Here is a 21,000-nt window from a genome sequence, read left to right on the forward strand (position 1 = left end):
ACCTGGAGTTGCACTACGTACATAATGACATTGCTCTTAACTGTTCAACTTTCAAAATATCAATTTTAATCCTGTATCTCCTCCCCACACAAACACATGAACACAACTACAACAACCAACCCATCGATGCACTCCATAAAACAACCCTCCCCCAATCACCAACAACATCCTAACCATTATATAACAAACCCATTAATTACTGTCTTTCTCATTTAACGTCGCTGGTTACATTTTTAACGTGAAGGAAAAGAAACATCCAAAATTTTAGAGGAAAAAAAAATATCCAACTTCTGAAATTGGAAAGATAAATGAAGACAAGACTACTATTAAATAGTTATAACTAAGTATATAATAGACACCAGTGTCGCTGATTCTGCTTTTGAAGAGTGTATCCAAGGATTATACTATTGGGGCATTTTGAATAACCAGGTTTATTATCGTGTTCCTGTCGGATAAATTTTTTATTTGTTAGGTGATTAATAAAAAAAAAAACAAAGTTAAAATATTTTGGTGAAATATAACGAAATATATCTATACTTAATTTGTTTTCTCATTGGATTTTGAGTACTGTTATTGATAGTTATAAGTTGGCATACTTTGTTAGGTTTTTATTGAACTCAAGGGAGATAGCTTTTATACTTATAGAGAAGGAAGTGCCTAGTGGAATTTTTATTTTATTTTCTTTTATTTAAAGAGAGGAAGATAAATCACGAGTATTTATTATAGTTATGTTGATGAGTGCGACTCACGAGAATAAAAGGCCATTGCCACATGGGAATGGGGAGGATAGCTATTTTAACAAGTCTAAAAATTCTGGAGACGAGACCTTTGTCAATGAAAATAAGAAAATTAAATTGGATGAATCTAATTCTATAACTTCAAATGAAGAAAATTCAGATGACAATAAGGATTCAAATGAAGGGTATGTCCAGGTTGAAAATAATGGAACTACCCAAGTTATAAAGACTAGTTTTAGAAAAGATGTTTTGGCTCCTGTAATGCCATCCAAGTCTATTTCCATTGGCAGAGATCCAAAAACAAATAAATACCTATTTCCTGAAATAACAAAAGATGACACTTTAAACGCAAGGATTTTTTTGAAATATTACGGTCTACGAAAATTTCTAGATACTTATTTACCGGAACAATTGAATACTTTGTATTTGTATTATATCATTAAATTATTGGGCTTCGAAATTACCGACAGTGCTTTGGTGGCTGCAATTTATAAAGTTGTCGATGTTGATTCGGATTTAGAGTCTTATAAAAATGATCCGGATAAAGTTCTGGTTTACACATACCCAGAAGATCCTTTGGAGAAGAAACATGCAGTTCGTTTGATCAAAGATCTACAAAGAGCCGTAAATAAAATATTATGCACAAGAATCAAGCTATCAAATTTTTCAGAAACACAAGATTTTGTAGATAAATTAAAAGTCGCTAAAAAAATTTTAGTATTGACGGGTGCAGGTGTTTCAACTTCTCTAGGTATCCCAGATTTCAGATCTTCCGAAGGTTTTTATTCAAAAATCAGGCATTTGGGTTTAGATGACCCTCAAGACGTCTTCAATTATGATATCTTCGTTCAGGATCCTTCTGTTTTTTACAATATCGCACATATGGTGTTACCACCAGAAAATATTTACTCTCCTTTGCATAGTTTTATCAAAATGTTGCAAGATAAAGGTAAATTGTTAAGGAATTATACTCAAAATATTGATAATTTAGAATCATATGCAGGAATAAAGCCTGAAAAATTAGTCCAATGTCATGGTTCGTTTGCCACTGCATCTTGTATTACTTGCCATTGGCAACTACCTGGTGAGAAAATTTTTGAAAACATTAGAAGTTTAGAATTGCCTTTATGTCCATATTGCTATCCAAAGAGAAGGGAATATTTTCCAACTGATGTTTATGAATCTGATAAAGAAACACCAGACGGAGCTTCCCATAATACACAATTAAGTTCGTTAGGCGCGGTACCAAAATCTTACGGTGTTTTAAAACCTGATATTACCTTCTTTGGTGAAGCATTACCATCTAAATTTCATAAGACTATTCGTGAAGACGTTTTAAAATGTGATTTGTTAATTTGTATAGGAACCAGTTTGAAAGTTGCTCCTGTGTCAGAAATTGTAAATATGCTGCCGGCACATGTTCCACAAGTTCTGATCAATAAAGACCCAGTTAAACATGCAGAATTCGATATCTCATATCTAGGTCTCTGTGATGATGTCGTTGCTTACATTACAGAAAAATGTGGATGGGATATTCCTCATGATAAATGGGATACATTGAAAGATACAGAATTTGAATGTATAAAGAAAGATAGAGGTGTTTATACAGTGGACCAGGAGGAAAACCATTAGATACATCATTGCTTTTAACTTAATTAAACAGAAATATTATATATTACTTTAGTTTCACATAAATTATAATGATTAATGCATAGTCCAATTCTTAATTACATTAGAGAAAAATATGGATTCTTTCATAATATATATATTAGATAGATTGATTAACTTTATAATGTCAACTTCTTTTTGTATTGTTTTTATAAAAAATCTTTTATCTTTGTCTATCGCTGACCTTGTCTTAAAGCATTTTTTTTATCAAATTAATCAACTTGAAGCTTTGCATTATAAAAGAAAAATATATACATATATAATGAACAGTACAGAAGAAGATACTAATAATCATTTAAAGGTAAGATAAGTAATACTTTTTGATACAAAGAGCATCAGATTTATTGCCTATCTAAGATTATAGTTGCAGAATGGACTATCAGAATAGAGCTGGTTCCAAAAAGGGTACTGGTGGGATAGCATCTGAACAGTTATCAAATTTGCAAAGAAGGAAACAAGTTGATGAGCTCTTAAGGCAAGGTGAGGAAGTAGGCTACACTTTTGAACAAGATAATGGCGATGAAAATTTGGATGATAAGCTGCAGAAGAATCCATACATATATAAGAACCATTCAGGTAAATTGGTTTGCAAACTTTGTAATACCATGCATATGTCATGGACCAGTGTAGAAAGACATTTAAGTGGTAAGAAACATGGTTTGAATGTACTACGACGTGGTAGTTCTGGGACTAAAGGTAATGAAAATTATAACAATCTAGAACAAGATCGAATAATGCAACAGTTTCAAGCTCAGGTTGAAGAAAGAAGGAATAATTTAAAAAATTCTGGAATTTGTCCAGAATGCAAAGTTTGTAAGATCAAAGATGAGGAAAGTGGTCTTGTAGGACTAGCCGTAGAGGTAAACTATCAAATTAAGAATGATTTATTGGAAATCGAAGAAGATACGATCTATCAACCATTTATACGGATTGTATCTGGGATTGAACTATCCCATGATTCAGAGAAGGACAAAAAATATTTAGTAATTGCATATGAACCTTTTGAAAATACTGGCATTGAGATACCAAATAAAGAGGTGTTAATGGATTCTAAATCAAAAGAAGTTATAACGGTAGAGAATTTTAACGAGAAGTGTTCATATTGGGACAAAGATTCAAAAAAATTGTATGTTCAATTTTTTTTTAAAGAACTATAATTACAACATTAGTTTTACTAATATAAGTGCTATATAATGTATTTATCTCATTATATATCTGTGTGTTATTTAAGTGATAGAAAATAACTCATTTCCTATAAAAATTAATATTATTACATTTCTTGTAGCATGCGTTCCATATATTGATTAATATGCGTTACTAGCAAAGAATATTCTAACTCGATGGCATCAACTTCTTTTTGGAATTCAGCTTGCATATTTGAAATTTCATTTTCTAATTTACCTACTACGCCAGCTATTAAGTCAATTTCTATACGTTCCTCTTGTTGTCGTAGTTTGGGTATTAATTCTTCAGTATACTGCTTTGATAATTCATTAATTCTTTCTTCATTTGCTTGTGATTGGGATTCAGTTGTTGTTTTTAGCTCATTCAGCTTTTCTTTCTGAGTTTGATATTGCTCTTGCAAAAGGGACAATTTATACATGATCCCGGTTGACAAAACTTCTTGCATCTTGTCTCGTCTCATTGACAGCTGTTTCTTGAAATCTAGAATATCAACTTCATTTCTATGAGTTTCTTGTAACTCTGTAGACAGCAATCTTATCACGTCATATAAATCTTCTATTACTTTCTGTAAAGTCTGAACCGATATAATTAAGTTCTGTTGTCTGTTCTCTAGCTCCTTTCTCTGATCCTCTCTTTTTGATAATAACTCTGTCAATTCAACTATAGCTTTAGACAATTCGTTCATATCAGTATTCACATATTTTTCTAACTTTGATTTTTGAGACTCTAATTCGATCTGTTGGAAACCCAAAGTCTCTAATTCAGTTAACATGTTTTGTTTTTCTTTCTTGTAATTATTGTAATCGATTGTTAAAGTTTCTTGGACCTGAGTTAATCTTTTCAATTGACTCTCCAATTTTCTATTCTCTTCTTCTAATTTGTTCAGATCGTTGTTTCCAGAAGTATCATTCAAATCTATATTTTCAAAATCAGTACCCTCTTGATACTGTTTAGCCATCTTATGCAATACATTATAACGATCAAATTTTGACAATAATTGATTCAATAACTGTTCTGATCTTTCAATAATTTCAGTACAATCTTCAATTCTTTCACCACGAAATCTAGCATAATTGACCACTGCACTTAACAATCTTTTAGTCCTTTGGGAATCTGGTTTGTAAAGATCCATAATATTAAAATCATTAACACCGATATTCTGAAAGAACTTGTAACAAATTTTGTTCAACACTAAAACTTGTAAAGTTTCCTTATAAACACCATCATCTCCATCGATATCACTATTATGTTGTTGAAAATTACCACCAAATTGACCCTCCTCACCAACCAAAGAACTGTTAGTCCCAACACTCATCAAATAGTCAGTGGAAAGGCCCATATAGCTTTCAATAATCTGTTTGTACAAAGTAATAACATATTCTGAACTAGGTCTAGTTATTTTATCCTCAGCTGCAAGTGAGAAATCACATTTCTGTAGCATTTCCACTATTTCAGGAACTTCTAAAATTGGGAAAGTATACACACTCATTTCCAAATACAATTAACAATCGAACTCCCACGACGATATTGGAGATAATCGAGTTTACCTTGATTAAGAGACTCCTTGAATAGTATAATGTGCTTTTAAAACCTCTTGATCTTTAAAAAGTTTCGATATCTTTCCTGTTTTTTGATATTTGATGAGATCAATAAAATAACTATCACGAAACCATCGATTCAAAGAAATCGCCGTAGAAACTATTTCAAAAATACACAGACACACGCCAAAAACGTAAAGGATTGATTATTTTTGATAGTAGAGAGAGCTGACAAGAACAAGACTTTAGAGATCAATCATAAGCAGTGAAGTTCGACATATTAAAGAGACTAGGTTGATCATTTTCCTTGCTAGTTAGTACCTTATTTCGAAAACATAGATATCCATCTATGTTTGCAGAACAGATGGACAGTCTCTAAGAGAAGGTTTCGATTTCAAACGTTGTTTATGTATTTCCCTTTTAGGAAAGATCTTTAAATTTAGCCATCGATTTCGAAATTCTTAATCCAAAAGCTGATCTGGATCAAACCTTTAGATCAATTTCGAATTGGATCAAGAGCTTGCCAAGTTGTGAACTTGTTTCGATGGGATTCTTGGTTTAAAATTGGTGTTAGTTTTGGAAAGACGTTTTGACTGTCCAGCCCATTGGAACACTTTACACTCTATTAAAGCAAAGAATATTGGATATATATTTAAGTATACAACGTAACTTATTTTGGAAATAGTAATTATAGGCTAGAGTGACAGTTTAATTGTTTATAGGGGGATACGACATGGGATCTAAGACTTCTTTGAATACCAAGAGGCTTTCTGCAATGTTGGGATCATTTCAAGATCTTGGAGGTACAGATAGTTTGATGGGGTTGCCAGATCCAAGTGGATTGGTATCTGGCAAACCCGAAGATGAGAACAAGTCTGGTTTAAAGGCCCCATCTGCACATTTCAGATCTTCAGAAACAATGTACTCGGTCGGAAATATGTCTGGCTACTCTAATTATTCAGGAGTGATTCAAGAAGGAATTGAAGTTTCATATGTGGTGAATAAACAAGAAACTCCTCGTTTACCTGGATTGCCAGGAACAAAAACTCCTGTTGTAATAACTACAATTCAAACAGATTCTGTTAATACTGAAACAATAAATAATGATAATAATGAAAATAACGAAAACGCAAATGAAAAGGAGGGAAAGGAGGACGAAGAGGGAAAAGACAAAAAACTAATCGAAATTGAGGACCCAAAGTTTGATTATCCAGAAGTCAACAGATCTAATTCAAAGTCATCTGTACGCTCTAATCCTCTACCTGTTAGAAACATCAACGAATCGCCAAAGAGACGATTTAATTCACTAAGGGCTTCTCCTTCTATTAAAACAAAAAATGGATTCACAAAAATAATACAGAATGAAGAGGAGACTGGATTAGGTGATGATCAAGTTACTAGTCAAAATCCTATAATATCTGTAAGTCATCATAACGAGAGTACGCCGACTTTAAATACAAGCCAAGCGGAATTTGATGGTGATTCAATATCAGTGACTTCTAGTTTTGTACAAGAATTACCAACTACTGTTGGGAGAGTAAATTCGGGAAAAGAACCTGTTCGTTCAGAGACTACTGCTTTCAATCCACCAATTCCACCTAGAAATTCTAATAGACCAAGATCAAGAATCTTTATCCCAGAGAAAGTTGATGAAGAAGAGCCTATTAACGAGAATATTTCATCCACCAACCTTACGCCCCCACATGACGATGCATCCAAAAGAATAAGTTCAGTTTCAACAGAGGATATTGATTATGGGAATAGACCATTACCTAACACCCCTCTTCAATCAACCCCAGATATCATCCATGAAACAGATAAACAAATTCAAGTCAATGGCCATATTGAAGAGATAAAACCCAAGAATCATCCACTAGTTGGTAAAGGCATTGGAGATTTTGATATAGATGCACTAATTTCAGTACTACAGATGACAGAAGGAAGTTCTGGATCCGAATTTGAAAACTTAGGTATGAAAGTCGAAGGTAAAAAAGCATTAGAGGGATTAGTAGATTCATTATCAAAATTAGTTGCAGATATGGCACTTGATCCTGAACATCATGAAGAAGGATTGAAAAGGTTGAAAAAGGCAACATTAGAATTAAAGGGGTTTTAAAACCAAAAACAAAAAAGAGATCATCAATAAAATAATGTGTAATAAAATAAACAACAATACCAGGAAAAGTCTGTAATAATTATTTGTTAAATATTTGTAGTTATAAAAGAACAATTTAATTCAAGAATCAAAAGTATCAATAAAAGCTGGCACAGCTATAGATGGGTATATAAGATTAAAAGAAAATTAAATGAGTATCATCAATCACTTTAACTTAATTCTTCATAAATAAAATAAAATAAAAAAGTGTCTTATAACATGTTTATGTTACCTCTTGTTTGAATTTCTGTCGTAATAACCATATAGCTTGACCTTTTGTATTATAATATCCATAGTTAACGAGACCGAAGTTTTTTAAAAGCAGTAATATCTATAATTAAGCATGATGAAATGATAAAAAGTTCAGTAAAAGATATTAAAGAAATTGGTACATAAGGCCAAGCTTATGGGTTCGTGTGGTACTGAGGAAATCTAATTATACTATTATGTTACGAAATACACTTTTTCCAAGCCTACGATGTTCTAAAAGATATCTAAGCAGGTCTTTACCAGCGTCAAATAAAGATAATAATACCTTTCCAAAACCTAACAAAGGTGCTAATAATGGTAATATTGACGATGCCAGTAAGATGTATTCTGTACAAGAGAGCACAATGTTCACTGAAATTTTTGAAGCCATTGAGAAGAAATTTAAAAAAGCAGAGGCTAATGAGCCAGAGATGATTGATAAATTTTCCAAAATGGGTGTAGATATTAAAGACAATGAGGGAAAACCAAATACTGCTAAGTCTTTACAGGTACTATTTGGAGCAAATAGAAGTATTAGCAAGAAAGACAGTAGATTATTAAGTTTTTTCAGAGATACTGCTGGAGAGAATCGTGAATTAAATGAATCCCCAACCTTAACGAATGATGATATCAGAAAATATCCAGTATCATTATTATCTAGTTCATTGAATGTTAGTGAGACAAAGAAAGATTTGAATTCAACAATATCTGGTCTAGGGAAGCTTGAAGTTCCAACAGCGGAAAACATTGGTTATTCAATGAATTTGACTATAAAGGAACAGACATTGAAGAATCTAGAGAATAAACAAAAATTAAGGATTGCTTTAGATGATGCATTATCCCCACATATCGAAATTATGAAACAATTGATCAGGACCGATTATGATGCTTTGGAATATGTAAAGAATAAAATAATAAGTTTCCCATCAAAGAGAGAAAATTATCATATGAACAAGGATATAGGTCTATCAGAAACAATTGAAGAGATCAAAGAAAATTGCTCCATAAGACCTAATGAACTTCCATCTCCAGGAGAAATAACATTACCTCATGTTATTGTAACGCTTCTTGCTTCACCAGATTTTGTATTCTCAATGGATAGAAAATACAATTTAATATCCTACATTTATAACGAATGTAAAAAATCAACAAACATGGAGCTATATCTAAGTGTATGCAACGTTGATTTTTACAATATTTTATTGCAACTTTCATGGGATAATTTTAAAGAAATTAATTTATTAAAACAGATTATTACTGAAATGAGTATCAATGGTATAATTGGCGATATCCAGACAATAGAAGTTCTTGACAATATAGTAGATGATTTAAGATATCTGAATGACCACATGTTGGATTATGAATTAAAGGACCCAACCATTCAAAAGGATAAACTTTCAGTCAATTTACTGTGGTGTCGTGAAAATAGCATGAGTTTTTCTACTGTAGAGAATTACTTACAAAAATTAAAAGAAAGTTTAACCTGACTTAAAGATCATTATAGACCTGTAAATAATATATAAAAATAAATATAAGAGAATAATTCAAAGTGTCAGTTATTAGTCGAGTTTCCAACGTTCCTCTCTTATACACTATTCTTGAATTTGAACGATGGAGGCTAATTTTGATGGCGCTATCAAAGTTGTAGATAACCTGGCCAATTGTAAAGTTAATATAAGAATTCGAATAATCTCGAAATGGATTAATAAGACAGGAACTGGGAATTGATGGTTGATAAGGATGATCTTGAAGAACAATTGGGTTAATAAAGGCCACTCATTCTTATAATATCTATTCCATAACTTTATTTAAGGTTTGAGAGATCAATTGCAAAGAATACGTTGAGAGAGGCACATTTTAGGAAGGGACTAATTAGAGATGAATCTGGAAGAAATTGCAAGATTATGCCATGATATAACTCAATCATATTTGGATATTTCAGAAGGAGTATCGCCAATTATAGTGGAAACTCAAGAAGCTATTAAATTGAGCAGAAAACATATCATGGAGGAAATTTTCAATCGATGGTGTCCAATAAGTGGTGAAATTTCCTTCTCTTATAATGGTGGGAAAGACTGTCAGGTATTACTATTGATATATTTAGGATGTTTATGGAAATACTACCTTGATAATAAGGACAAATTTAATTGGGATAAGTTCCCATTGGAGAGGTTACCTACAGTTTTCATTGCCTCAGAAGAGACATTTACTTCATTAGAATTATTTATTAATTCTAGCGTAGAAAGATATAATCTAAATCTTTATAAATCACAATTGGACAAGACAAGAAAAATTAGCATGGCAGAGGCATTTGATATATTCTTGAAAGAATATCCTATTACTAAGAGTATTTTAATTGGTGTTAGGCGCACAGATCCATTTGGAGAACATTTATCACCAATTCAAAAGACTGATTTGAATTGGCCAAGCTTTGTACGCCTACAGCCATTACTGCATTGGAAACTAGCTCATATATGGAGTTTCCTACTTTATTCAAATGAACCTATATGTGGATTATATAGTGTTGGGTTCACATCAATCGGTAGCATCTCACAGACTACACCAAATCCATCATTGAAGAAACTCACAAACTCCGAAGATAGCAAGTTATCGTTATCATTCGATTGGGAAATAAATAACTCCTATCCAAATTCCATGGTGAAGAAAAGTGAAGTCAACATATCGAAATTAACCGATGAAGATATCACTCTTCTATCAACATTTGGAGAGTTTCACCCAGGTTGGTATCTAATCGATGATAAATTAGAGAGATCGGGACGTATCAAAAAGTAATAATGATAGTTATGAATTTATTAATATAAAATATTTAGAATTTTATACATATTTACATACACTCTTTGTAAGTAATATTGTTCTTCTTATTATAGTTATATACAGGGTCAATAAGCATGAAACCATACATGCACAGGGAAATGGAAATGGATGTGAAGGGTGCTGCCACTAATCATGGTGTTTACCACCAACTCTATCATATAATCTTGCTGCATGATAATTTATGTTACTTTTTTGTTCTTTATGAGTATTACCTAATGCATTTTTAGCAGTACAAGTCTTCAATTCATTCGCTAAATTCTCACAAACTGGGTTCATGTGACCATTGGAAGACCAACATTGAAGTAAATTGGACATCAACACCAGACATCTATTGGTTTCTTGTCTAATAACAGGTTTCTTAACCTTTAGTCTTGGTAAAGGTGGTAATCTATACACAGGAGGTTTTCCAGACATGGTATTTCTTATATATTTCGCTTACAGATTTGAAACCAAATTAGAAAGCCAAAGTGATTAGTTCTCTTATTTCAAAATACAACCTCTACTAATACAAATATAACAATTTGAAATACCTATTCTATCAAAAAATAATCATTGTTAATTGAAACTTATTCATGTTAAACTTGTTCATCTTTAATCTTATTCGATTTCGAAGATTGGATTTGAAATTTTACTGTGAAATTGATATTCATCACGTGATTTACGTATATAATTAAAAGTGATATAGAAGTTAATATTAATAAACTAATAAACTTATAACTAAGGTTGACAGATAGATCATACAGTGCCAATGATCTCAACTATTTATATTTATCTAATTCTGGCATACTTAGAATGACCTTTTCTTTGTTTTCACTAAATTCTTGTAGTTTCTTCAATATTTTAGAATCCTTCCATTTATCTGGCAATGGAGTCGTATCATAGTTTTTGGTTGCCCAATAATAGATATCCCAATCTAGTTCATTCAATAAGTTATCATATTCATCTAGTTCTTCAGGTGTCATTTCTTTTAAGTATTTAGCTGCAAACCCTGATAATAACAGATCAGTTTCCAAGATACCTCTCTTTCTAGATTGATAAATCAATCTAGCTCTTTTCTTGTCTAATGGTTCATTGACTCTCTTAATTGGAGCCACTTTAATTCTCAGTATCACATCATCAACCTCTGAATCATTTTGTTTGCCATTATTCAAGATAGTTCTACCAGTAGAAAAAGTTGCCTTGTGAGAATTGACAATATTCTTAGTGAACAAACCGAATCTAGCAAGAGGAGCCTGTGATTTCAACCCAATTGATCTAGCAAACATAATGACCTTAGCAATATAACAGTAATCACTCCCCCTTAGATTCAATACTAAACTTGTACTCTTTATAATCCTATCCAGTGACAACTTTAAAGTAGTCATCGTACTTGATTGAGGGTTCCACCTTCTCTTTTTTTATAGTCTCAAGTTAAGACGAAACCTGGAATTTAATAGGTGGAAACCTCAGTAGAAAGAGAAACAGTTATGAGCGAAAAGTCATCATCAAGGTTATTAAATACATTGTCTATATCCCAATGATACTTAAATCATTGCAGTTTTTTCTTACAAAATTTATATTATATACATACTTTTGTTTTATATGCTATTCCATTCCATAGATCATAGTTCATCTAGATGATATTGACGCTATTTGGTCTCTGATCCAACGCAGTCAGCTTGAGAGGATGTTACAATTAGTTTCAGTCACGCACGAATTGCCTTTCATTATTGGCAATAACCTCTACGTTTGTAGCTGATAGTCTCCAAAGAATGAACATAAATACTGTTCTATAGGGAGCAAACCTATCTCCACAGCTTATCACCAAATCATCGTCATAAACTTTCCAATTTGAATTCTTTTTGTGTTTACTTTTAATGACTTCTGTTCTCTTTGCAGTCAATTCTTTCAATAGTTCAGGGTTCTCTGAAAAATATCTTGAACAACCTCTAGCGGCTCCTAAATCTTCAGATGCAAATACATCGTATCTTTTCAAACCGGTGATTAAAAACATTTTGGCACTCCAAACACCTACTCCTTTAATATTTTCGACTAAATGATCAATAACCTCCTGATCGTTACCAGTCTCTTTAAACATTTTGTCGATCTCATCTTCTTTCTCTACAAAATAGTTTACTAATGATTCTAGGTATGTTACCTTTCTTGCACTCACACCACATCCACGTACCTCCTGTTTCCTTTTATCATTTTTGAAGGCCTCTTTCAATTGTTGGTATGTTGGGAAAGTACCATCAAATAAATCTATTACTCTACCCTTGATAGAATTGCCTGCTTTACCACTAATTTGTTGAGCAATGATAGCACAGGAAAGCTTGGTGAATGCAGATTTTAAAGTTATTTCGAAAGGTGCAGCTTCCCTTAAGAATAGTTCAAAATTTGTTGCAGTAATTATATCGATAAAAGATGGTTCTTTGGATAAAATGAAGTCACAAGCTTTGATGAACTCATCTGAATGTGCTGCAACAAACTCATCAGGTAATTGAGCTCTTTCTTTATCTTCCTTTTCAACTTCTTCTCTAGTTCTCTTCATTAGTAATATTCTGTTTGACCTTCAAAAAATATTGTATGAATCTGATTTTAATCTAAGAAATTACAATATAACGATTACTGGTGATACTTAGTATTGGAATATGTGCAGTTTTAAAAGTCTTGACCCTGTACTTAACACCTTATACCTTTCTAATTATATTAGTCAAGCAGATAACCTTCCTCTCATTGACTAAATTTTAAACCAAAAATGTATAAAAAAACGAAGGTAATACGGCTGAGAACCTAAACGGGGGTGGATCTGTAATTGCTCAACGTAGACAATAGGAACCTATATTTGTTTTCAATAAATATCTCTCGAAATCAGTCCTGTTCGATGGCCATTTATCAAATAAAGGAGAACATATTGGTAATTCAGACCTCGAAGTTAATTAATTCACTTTTTAGCTTTACTCTCTAATGCAACTTTAAAGATGGGTGAGAAAAAAAAAACACATTGAACTGGCAATCAAGACCGGGAAAGAACACGTAATATCTTATCAATTCTGACCCCCAAATTCCAGCTAAAAATCCAATATCATTAAACATATATTGCAAACTGAATTCTCAATTACCTTTATGTTACGTCAACTTGATATTCATAAAATCCTCATTTCATAAGCAAATCTCTTTGCGAAACCGTCAAGTTTCAAAACTCTTATTCAATAATCAATAAAACCCATACTCTCTGAGACACTAAGTGGCTTCGATCAAAGACTAATCGATGTTTTTATCCTAACCATCTGTTCATCAAGTTTTAATGGCACTTATATAAATTTATCAATATTTTAATACATCACGGAATCTTAATTTCGAATTGATATTAAAAGAGTTTACCACTTTAAGCATTGATTGGTAATGATCTTTTAAGAGGTTTGAAAGGATGTGGCATACTAAATTACTTGGGAATTGACTATCAAAGTCGTTTACTTGTGGATTCTGGTGAATTTGTTGGGTATAAGTTGAGATGGAATTCGTTTATGATGAAACAGCAGCAAATGCTGCATCTGGTGAAGATATCAATGAACATAAAGTTCAACAGGATGAAAAAACTGAACAAATGTTCAATAAGCTTGAGCAAGAGGTGAATAAACAGTATGAGAAGACTACTGAGACTTTGCAAAAGTATATTCAGGAAGATGAAGAAGGTATTCATATAAATATTCCTATTGAAGGTGCTGTTGCAGAAAAGGCACAAGAATATTTGCAAAGTTTAGATGCTAATTTACAAAATGTAGAGACTGCTGCTCAAGGATACTGGAATAAAGTTTCTAACACCGGGTTTTGGTCTTCTGTATCTGATACTTTGAGTTCAAAATTGGATCAAGTCGTTCAATTGGGTACAGAAGCTGTTAATTCAGGCTTATCACCAGAAGAAACAATAAAGGACAGTGGCACTCCAGTAGCTGTAGCAGGGAATAGAACAGAAGCTGAACTAAGAGAATTGGTTACTAATGAGAAGATATATACAGAGAATAAGTTATCTTTGGATGAAAATTTCGATGTCGATTCTAAGACTGATGAAATTTCAAAGATATTAGAGGGAAACGTTGAATTGTCAAACTTAATGAATACTCTAGTACCACAATCAGTTCCATATAAAGATTTTTGGAATATTTATTTTGCTCAAAAGACCAAGATTTTGGAAATGGAAGACAAGAGAAAGAAAATTCTTGAAAGCAAATCTACTGAAAAGGAAATGAGCGGTTGGGATGACGATGAAGATGAAGAAGAACAGCCAGTTATTGTTCAAAAAGAAGAAGTAATGGAACTTGAAACTAAAGCAGAAGAAACAAAAAATAAGAAAGCTGCTAAGAACAAAAATAAGCAAACCAATAAGGAAAAAAAGAAGGATAAGAAATCTAACAAGAAACAAGAAAAGTCTGTAAAAGAAGAGGAACCAAAGGTAGAGGAACCAAAGGTAGAGGAACCAAAAGTAGAGGAACCAAAAGTAGAGGAAAAACCTATTGAAAAAGTAGCTGCTTCTGTTGAAGAAGAAGAAGATGATGATGATGACGATTGGGAATAGAATGATTAAATATGAGATGATGTTGACAAATTTATTTTAAGCTTTTCTTATTCCAATTGATGTTGCTTCATTAGGACGATGATTGTGACAGCTACAATGCTTTGTTCTCTTAGAATTTTATTTTCTTATTGAATTCGTAAATTCCTGTTTATCATATTTGATTTTTATATATGCCTCTATATAAAATATTTAATTATCAGTGCTTAAACACCATAAACTCTATGGTAAAATAACACATATGCATTTGGAGTGATACATTCCGTCTCGTTTTTAATTGGGCGATAGCTAGTATCATCAAAATAGTGCCATCCTCTATTAATTCCTTTATTTACATATGCAGTATAATGGCCACCATATAAGCTTCCGACATGAGATGCTACTGCATTTAATTTATATCTAAAAGGAGGTACTTGACCTCTTGTTGGTAATTCATCGGTGACGCCAGGTGGTAGTCTGCCATCAAAGTCATTTGCCCAGTAAGGAGTAAGATCCAAAAGAAATGGATACTTAACAAAAACATTGTTCTTGTTCATCATGTTATCAAATCTCTTCAAATGGATAATCAAATTTCTTGGCAATCTTGTAATTGTTAATTTTTTGGTAGATGGTTGTTTCTTCTTACAAGTTGGGCACGACCAAAGTTCATCAGTTCCTAATTTCTCGACCTTTGTAAACTCATTAAAGCAATCAAGTATATGACATGATGACACATGAGGCACTGGAACCGAAAGAACGGAAAAGGTTTGATATGTAGTCGAAGTGCAACCACAAACTTTACATTTAAGTTGTGAAGCATATTGTCCTTGGAATAAATCTACGATAACGCTGAAGTCGGTGGTTAAAAATCTTTCCCATTCAATTGAAGACGCTATTCTCATTGACAATTTTTCTCTCATCTTTTCAGCATCCTCAGATAATTCTTTTAATGGCGGGTTTGCCCCACATTGATTTAAGTCTTCATGTAAACCATCTAATAAGAATTGACAAAATTCCTGACTATCTTGCTGGGTGTTGTCTTTAAATAATGAATTTATTGACCCGCATGCCATTTTGAATTGAATAGGTTGGATGGGTTTGTTCTTTTCCAAAGGTCTCTTAAATGAACCTTCTCTATACATTGTGTGAACAAGTCTAGCAAAGTATTTTGCCAAGACACCTTTAGAACCTAATTTGCTGTTCAAATTGATGTGCTTTTCGTATGAATTGTTTAAAAAGATCTGAGATAGCTCATGAGTGCTTAGTAAACATTGGATAATACAATTCATATAACAGGAATTTCCCATATTCTCTAAACCAACAGTAAAATCCAGATCTAACTTTGGTTGATTGAGATTTTGGTAAGTGCCCGTCATATGATGCGGGAGCTGAGGTAATGCTGGAACAGGTTGGCCTGGAGGTTTTGAATCTGGGTGTGGTTTCAAATCTAACATAGCACCATTACCAATTGTAGTCCTGCTTATTTTCATTGGTAACTGTGGCGATTGCGTTAACATATTTTTGGTCATTGGTGACATTGCTCTTGAACTAATTGGAGATATCTGAGACAATGGCATTGTATTGGTATTTATTTGAGTTAATAACTTAGGGGTCTCTGGATATTGAGTAAAATTTTGCTCTAATGGGGGCATCGACGATGTTTGAGGTCTGACTAATTGAGAGGGCGCAGGAGAGGATGAAGTTACTGATGAAGTAGAAGAAGATTTTGCCTTGTTAAACAAATTTTTAAAACTAGGTGTTCTTGCAAAGACCGGTTGCTGTTGTTGTGGCAATTGATAAGTTCTTCCTTCGAAATCTGCAGAAGTAGACATCATATCTCTCATCGACTTATCCATTGAGGAACCAATATTTGGCGATAGCTGTGGAAGATTTTGTAGATTCAAGCTTGAAGTATTCCCACTGATGTAAATTGCATCACCATTTTGTGTGGTAGTTTCGCAAGCACCTTTCTTTGAGACCCAGCCTGAAAATCCCTTATCCAATGTGAATACTTTTATATTTTTTTCGTTTAATGGTTTTGCAAAAGATTTGTTCATGAGAATATCCAGTAATACTAGTTGCTGATGCATATAAAATTGTGTCTTTTCACTTTGCTGTGTATAAATGACAATATAATTATATTTATCCCTTGCTTGGAACAATGCAATTTCCTTTTGTGGGGAAGTAATTAACGATTTCTTTTCGACCTCTAAATCAGTGAATGAATTTTTAAAAGAAACGGGTTCTACACAGATCACAGATTTGGCCTTTATATGTTTACTATCGAATTCTGCTCGTGGTCTGACATCTATCAACAACAAGGAACTGTCGTACATTTGAATCAAATGATTTAATTGCACAGCTGATATAGGGGAACCCGATAGAGGTAGCATGAACACTTCGTTATTCAACAACTGTTTATTAACTATACTCTCCTTACCTTTGCTATTTTTATCTGGGTAATTTGCCCTTAAATACGATTTGATCTGAGCAATCTTCTCATCGCTCAACAACGTTTTCACAAGCATATTATATATTTGCATCAATTCTTTATCCTCATTTGTCGCATCTGAACTTTTCGCAGAGGAGAATTGTGGCAAGCTTGGTATCCTCGTCAATACCATTATATGTATTATTTTGTAATAAATGTATGCAGATTCGTAAATGGAGTAACGTTCACTCGGCGATAGAGTAGGTTCATTTCTCTTCAATTTCTTACATTCATCTTGATAATTAGCAAGAGTATCAATACACTCTTGTAATGAAACTTTCATATTAGAAGAAGTAGCATCTTGCATTACAAATTTGTCAGCTATACCAGATAACCTAACGATAGGGTCATAAAGCAACTGTTTTCTAGAATCTACCTCAACCATCTGTGATAAGTACGAAGAACAGAAATTGGAAACACCCTTTTCAATATATACAACTTAAGAACCAAAATTAAAATAAAATAAAATAGAATAGAATTATATCACAGAGTAAACCAAACAAAAAAAAACAAATATAATATGCAAACGTAAGTAATTAAAATTACCAGTTTAACCAAAACCGAAGTCTTCTAACCTTATAGTACCTTATTACCTCCAGATCAAATACAAATCTTAGACTTGGTAGACAGCTCTATATTATTATATAGCTATAATTTGTAAGTTTTTAAACCTTTCTTAAATTAAAGGCTTCTTTATCTTTTTTGAGATCGAAACGGTATGTCACGTGATTTGGTGTGTGTTGGTTATTACAAATAAATGGATCTTAACTATGGGATGAGATAGAACGATGATGAATCAAGACCTCATAGTTGAAGATTCTTTTGACAAGAAGTATTAGGACATTGTGTTGTTAATTGTTTTATATTATTGCGTTGTTATATATCTTTAATAATATAAAGTGGTCAGAGAGAACTAGAGGTCAGTCTCATAATCTATACATTATTCTGTCACTACACCAGCTTTACATAATATAACGTATATGTAAATATATATGGCAACAGAAAAGATCTGACTTTGAAGAAAGAAAACGTTTGGATGCTTCTTATAGTAGGAGAGGTTTATACGTTATATAAAATATTTTTTTTTTAAAATTTAGTTTTTTCCAGTTTTTATAATAGACAACAAATTTAGTATCATAAATTAATACAGAGGGTTGAGTAAAAGGTAAAGATGGAGCGATTGATGGCAGGAAGGAAGGGGGGTAGACAAATCGAGTTTTCTATTAATTGTCGTATTCCTCCTTTACAAGCTCTTTGACCATATCAATCCACTTGGTGGATGCGAATTGAGTGTCTTTTTGAACATCTTTGTTTTCACCTTGTTGTTGGAAACCTACTCTTTCATAAAATGGCACCAATGCTTCATGAGCAATAATAGAGATTCTAATACCTATTTCCTGGTTGCTCAATTTTTGAATGTAATCGGTCAATAATAAAGTGGCCAAGTTTTTCTTTTGAAATTCTGGATCAATAACTAAAGAATGGATCCCAATGGTATCACTAGATTCGGAATGGACTTCCCCCATACTTTCTAAAGTGATCAAAGTGACACCATTAGCTGACTTGGGTATTTTAGTGGCCATGATATGACCAATTAAAGTTTCAGACTTCAATTCCTTACCTTCGAATTCTCTAATGAATAAACCGGAACATAATTCAGGACAAGCAGTCAAACGAAACTTGATCTTCTCTAAAGAAGCTCTTTCGTGCTCTGGGAAACCCTTGGCTTCCAATTCACACGATTGTTCAGCATCCTCGATTATCAAAGGTCTGATATACATGTGTAATGGCAAAGTAGAAGTCATTTTCTTTCTTTCTTTTAAATTCTTTAAATTCTTTTCAGTTAATACTGTTAATTGGTTTTAATTCAACTTCAAAAAAAATAAGAATTGAACACACAAACAATCAAAAACTATTTCCAATTTCAGATTCACTCTTGAATAACCAATCGATGCAAAATCAAATATCTTGCTTTTGCTTTTGCTTTTGCTTTTGCTTTTGTTTTTTACTTTTACTTTTACTTCTGAATCTATGACTAAACGCCAAAATTTGATTACTAAAGCTTTTCAATTCAAATCAGAACTCAGAAATTCCAAACAGATTTGTTCAAATAAGTTCCTGCCAAATGTTTTGAATTACAAAAAGACCTAGATCTATCCTAACTGACTACAATTCCTATCTTTTAAACAACCATCAACACATATTTGTTAACCTTTTTATGTGAGTGAAACTTTTTTTTTTCTTTCCTTCTTTGTTCGACCAGTTCGGTTGGAAAATTGTTATGCGTAGTTAAGAAACTTAAGAGGGTAATAGGTATAAACGTTTCATTATGTAAGGAAGGCTATTAATGACAGTGGTGGGACATGAGTTATAATACAAGACAGTTTGGATTGGATAATGATGAAGTTGACGATTCTAAAGTGTGACTTTTATGTAATGTTGAAGTTTTTTTTGAGATTTATTGCCAAGTTTTTTGATCTTTTATCGGTGAAGATACGTAATATTTTTTAATTTTAAGATTAATCGCTGTCTGTGGGGAGAGTTGGGAACATTCGATGGTAGAGATTGTAATCCTCAACTCTTGATGGTTTTATTTTTCTCTGGTGGATATATTCCCCCATTGTAAAGTTGAACCGGTTCTCATATCTCTTATTCTTATGAAATCTTACTAAGAAGCAGTCTATTTGAAATTAACAGCACTAAAGCTGAAAACTTTCGGATTAACTTCAACTCCAGTATGTTTAAACCGGTTATATTGTCATACGTAGATAAAAACTAATATGTAGGTTATGTAGATGGCTCAGGTGTGTCAGTGTCTCCTCCGACTCGTAAAGCATCTCCATTATTGATGATCTCAAAAACAGCGCAGTGATTGTCACGTGATGCCAATAATTACATTGTATATATGAATTTTGCACCTAAATTTGAGTAACTCCTACGATGAGATGAACCAACATAAACTTCATACCGATGGTTGATTCATATATTGCTTAGAATTAAATACTTAAGACTACATAAATTTGAATGAATGTACTATTTAAATCAAACTACCCATTCGTCAAGATGCTAAATGTATCATATTAAAAAAAAAAAGAGTTTATATGTATTGCAACACTTACAAAGTATAAAATTATCATAAAAGTAAAAATAGTAAAAGGATCGACTAACTCAAGATGATTGACCATTCTTTTTTCAGTTCATAACCTTAGTCATGATCTTTATTTTTCTTCCCATTTAATTATAGTCAGTTATCAATGTAGCCATCCGGTACAAAAACCTAGCGTATTTAGCATAACTACTACCAACCAGTATCACCTTAAACACCATTTTCTTGATTGTTGCAACTATATGGGGCTTGTAAAGAATCACAACCTGAGTCAACACCCCATTAATATTGACCACCATTTGAATCAAGACCCCAAACACCTGAATTAGGACCGTAGAAAATATCTGCGTGCCAGGTACCATGGTGATTAACATGAATCCAATAGTCATTACATAACCAATCACCATCGGTGGAACGAATAGCTGCTTGAACAGCACCTGCTACTGTTTTTTGATCAATGGTACCAGAACATTGACCTGGAACTGGGCAAACTTTCCAGAAGAAG

General features: G+C 32.6%; 12 protein-coding genes across 12 annotated transcripts; 6 read left to right on the top strand and 6 right to left on the bottom strand.

The window, feature by feature from the left end:
• Positions 1-728: 728 nt before the first annotated feature.
• SIR2 (NAD-dependent histone deacetylase SIR2) lies at positions 729-2,369 on the top strand (the record flags this gene model as incomplete). The annotated part of the gene is made up of 1 exon (XM_001646233.1): positions 729-2,369. One exon carries the CDS (start codon positions 729-731, stop codon positions 2,367-2,369), a length of 1,641 nt encoding a protein of 546 aa, XP_001646283.1.
• Positions 2,370-2,776: 407 nt separating this feature from the next.
• PRP11 (spliceosome assembly protein PRP11) lies at positions 2,777-3,562 on the top strand (the record flags this gene model as incomplete). Its single annotated transcript, XM_001646234.1, has 1 exon — positions 2,777-3,562. The coding sequence occupies one exon, from the start codon at positions 2,777-2,779 to the stop codon at positions 3,560-3,562; it is 786 nt and encodes a 261-aa protein (XP_001646284.1).
• A 113-nt stretch (positions 3,563-3,675) lies between these two features.
• NUF2 (kinetochore-associated Ndc80 complex subunit NUF2) lies at positions 3,676-5,079 on the bottom strand (the record flags this gene model as incomplete). The annotated part of the gene is made up of 1 exon (XM_001646235.1): positions 3,676-5,079. The coding sequence occupies one exon, from the start codon at positions 5,077-5,079 to the stop codon at positions 3,676-3,678; it is 1,404 nt and encodes a 467-aa protein (XP_001646285.1).
• Positions 5,080-5,861: 782 nt separating this feature from the next.
• Positions 5,862-7,244, top strand: Kpol_1032p21 (uncharacterized protein; the record flags this gene model as incomplete). Its single annotated transcript, XM_001646236.1, has 1 exon — positions 5,862-7,244. One exon carries the CDS (start codon positions 5,862-5,864, stop codon positions 7,242-7,244), a length of 1,383 nt encoding a protein of 460 aa, XP_001646286.1.
• A 485-nt stretch (positions 7,245-7,729) lies between these two features.
• MTF2 (Mtf2p) lies at positions 7,730-9,019 on the top strand (the record flags this gene model as incomplete). The annotated part of the gene is made up of 1 exon (XM_001646237.1): positions 7,730-9,019. The coding sequence occupies one exon, from the start codon at positions 7,730-7,732 to the stop codon at positions 9,017-9,019; it is 1,290 nt and encodes a 429-aa protein (XP_001646287.1).
• Positions 9,020-9,410: 391 nt separating this feature from the next.
• On the top strand, positions 9,411-10,325 carry FAD1 (FMN adenylyltransferase; the record flags this gene model as incomplete). The annotated part of the gene is made up of 1 exon (XM_001646238.1): positions 9,411-10,325. The coding sequence occupies one exon, from the start codon at positions 9,411-9,413 to the stop codon at positions 10,323-10,325; it is 915 nt and encodes a 304-aa protein (XP_001646288.1).
• Positions 10,326-10,493: 168 nt separating this feature from the next.
• On the bottom strand, positions 10,494-10,781 carry MRP10 (mitochondrial 37S ribosomal protein mS37; the record flags this gene model as incomplete). The annotated part of the gene is made up of 1 exon (XM_001646239.1): positions 10,494-10,781. The coding sequence occupies one exon, from the start codon at positions 10,779-10,781 to the stop codon at positions 10,494-10,496; it is 288 nt and encodes a 95-aa protein (XP_001646289.1).
• A 344-nt stretch (positions 10,782-11,125) lies between these two features.
• SDH5 (succinate dehydrogenase assembly factor SDH5) lies at positions 11,126-11,731 on the bottom strand (the record flags this gene model as incomplete). Its single annotated transcript, XM_001646240.1, has 1 exon — positions 11,126-11,731. One exon carries the CDS (start codon positions 11,729-11,731, stop codon positions 11,126-11,128), a length of 606 nt encoding a protein of 201 aa, XP_001646290.1.
• A 317-nt stretch (positions 11,732-12,048) lies between these two features.
• Positions 12,049-12,897, bottom strand: MAG1 (DNA-3-methyladenine glycosylase II; the record flags this gene model as incomplete). Its single annotated transcript, XM_001646241.1, has 1 exon — positions 12,049-12,897. One exon carries the CDS (start codon positions 12,895-12,897, stop codon positions 12,049-12,051), a length of 849 nt encoding a protein of 282 aa, XP_001646291.1.
• A 963-nt stretch (positions 12,898-13,860) lies between these two features.
• Positions 13,861-14,922, top strand: DOS2 (Dos2p; the record flags this gene model as incomplete). The annotated part of the gene is made up of 1 exon (XM_001646242.1): positions 13,861-14,922. The coding sequence occupies one exon, from the start codon at positions 13,861-13,863 to the stop codon at positions 14,920-14,922; it is 1,062 nt and encodes a 353-aa protein (XP_001646292.1).
• Positions 14,923-15,125: 203 nt separating this feature from the next.
• On the bottom strand, positions 15,126-17,774 carry Kpol_1032p28 (uncharacterized protein; the record flags this gene model as incomplete). Its single annotated transcript, XM_001646243.1, has 1 exon — positions 15,126-17,774. One exon carries the CDS (start codon positions 17,772-17,774, stop codon positions 15,126-15,128), a length of 2,649 nt encoding a protein of 882 aa, XP_001646293.1.
• Positions 17,775-18,612: 838 nt separating this feature from the next.
• On the bottom strand, positions 18,613-19,194 carry PAA1 (polyamine acetyltransferase; the record flags this gene model as incomplete). Its single annotated transcript, XM_001646244.1, has 1 exon — positions 18,613-19,194. The coding sequence occupies one exon, from the start codon at positions 19,192-19,194 to the stop codon at positions 18,613-18,615; it is 582 nt and encodes a 193-aa protein (XP_001646294.1).
• Between the last annotated feature and the right edge of the window lie 1,806 nt (positions 19,195-21,000).

The sequence above is a fragment of the Vanderwaltozyma polyspora genome, genomic scaffold (genome assembly GCF_000150035.1).
Source record: "Vanderwaltozyma polyspora DSM 70294 KpolScaffold1032 genomic scaffold, whole genome shotgun sequence".
NCBI classification, from domain to species: Eukaryota; Fungi; Ascomycota; class Saccharomycetes; order Saccharomycetales; family Saccharomycetaceae; genus Vanderwaltozyma; species Vanderwaltozyma polyspora.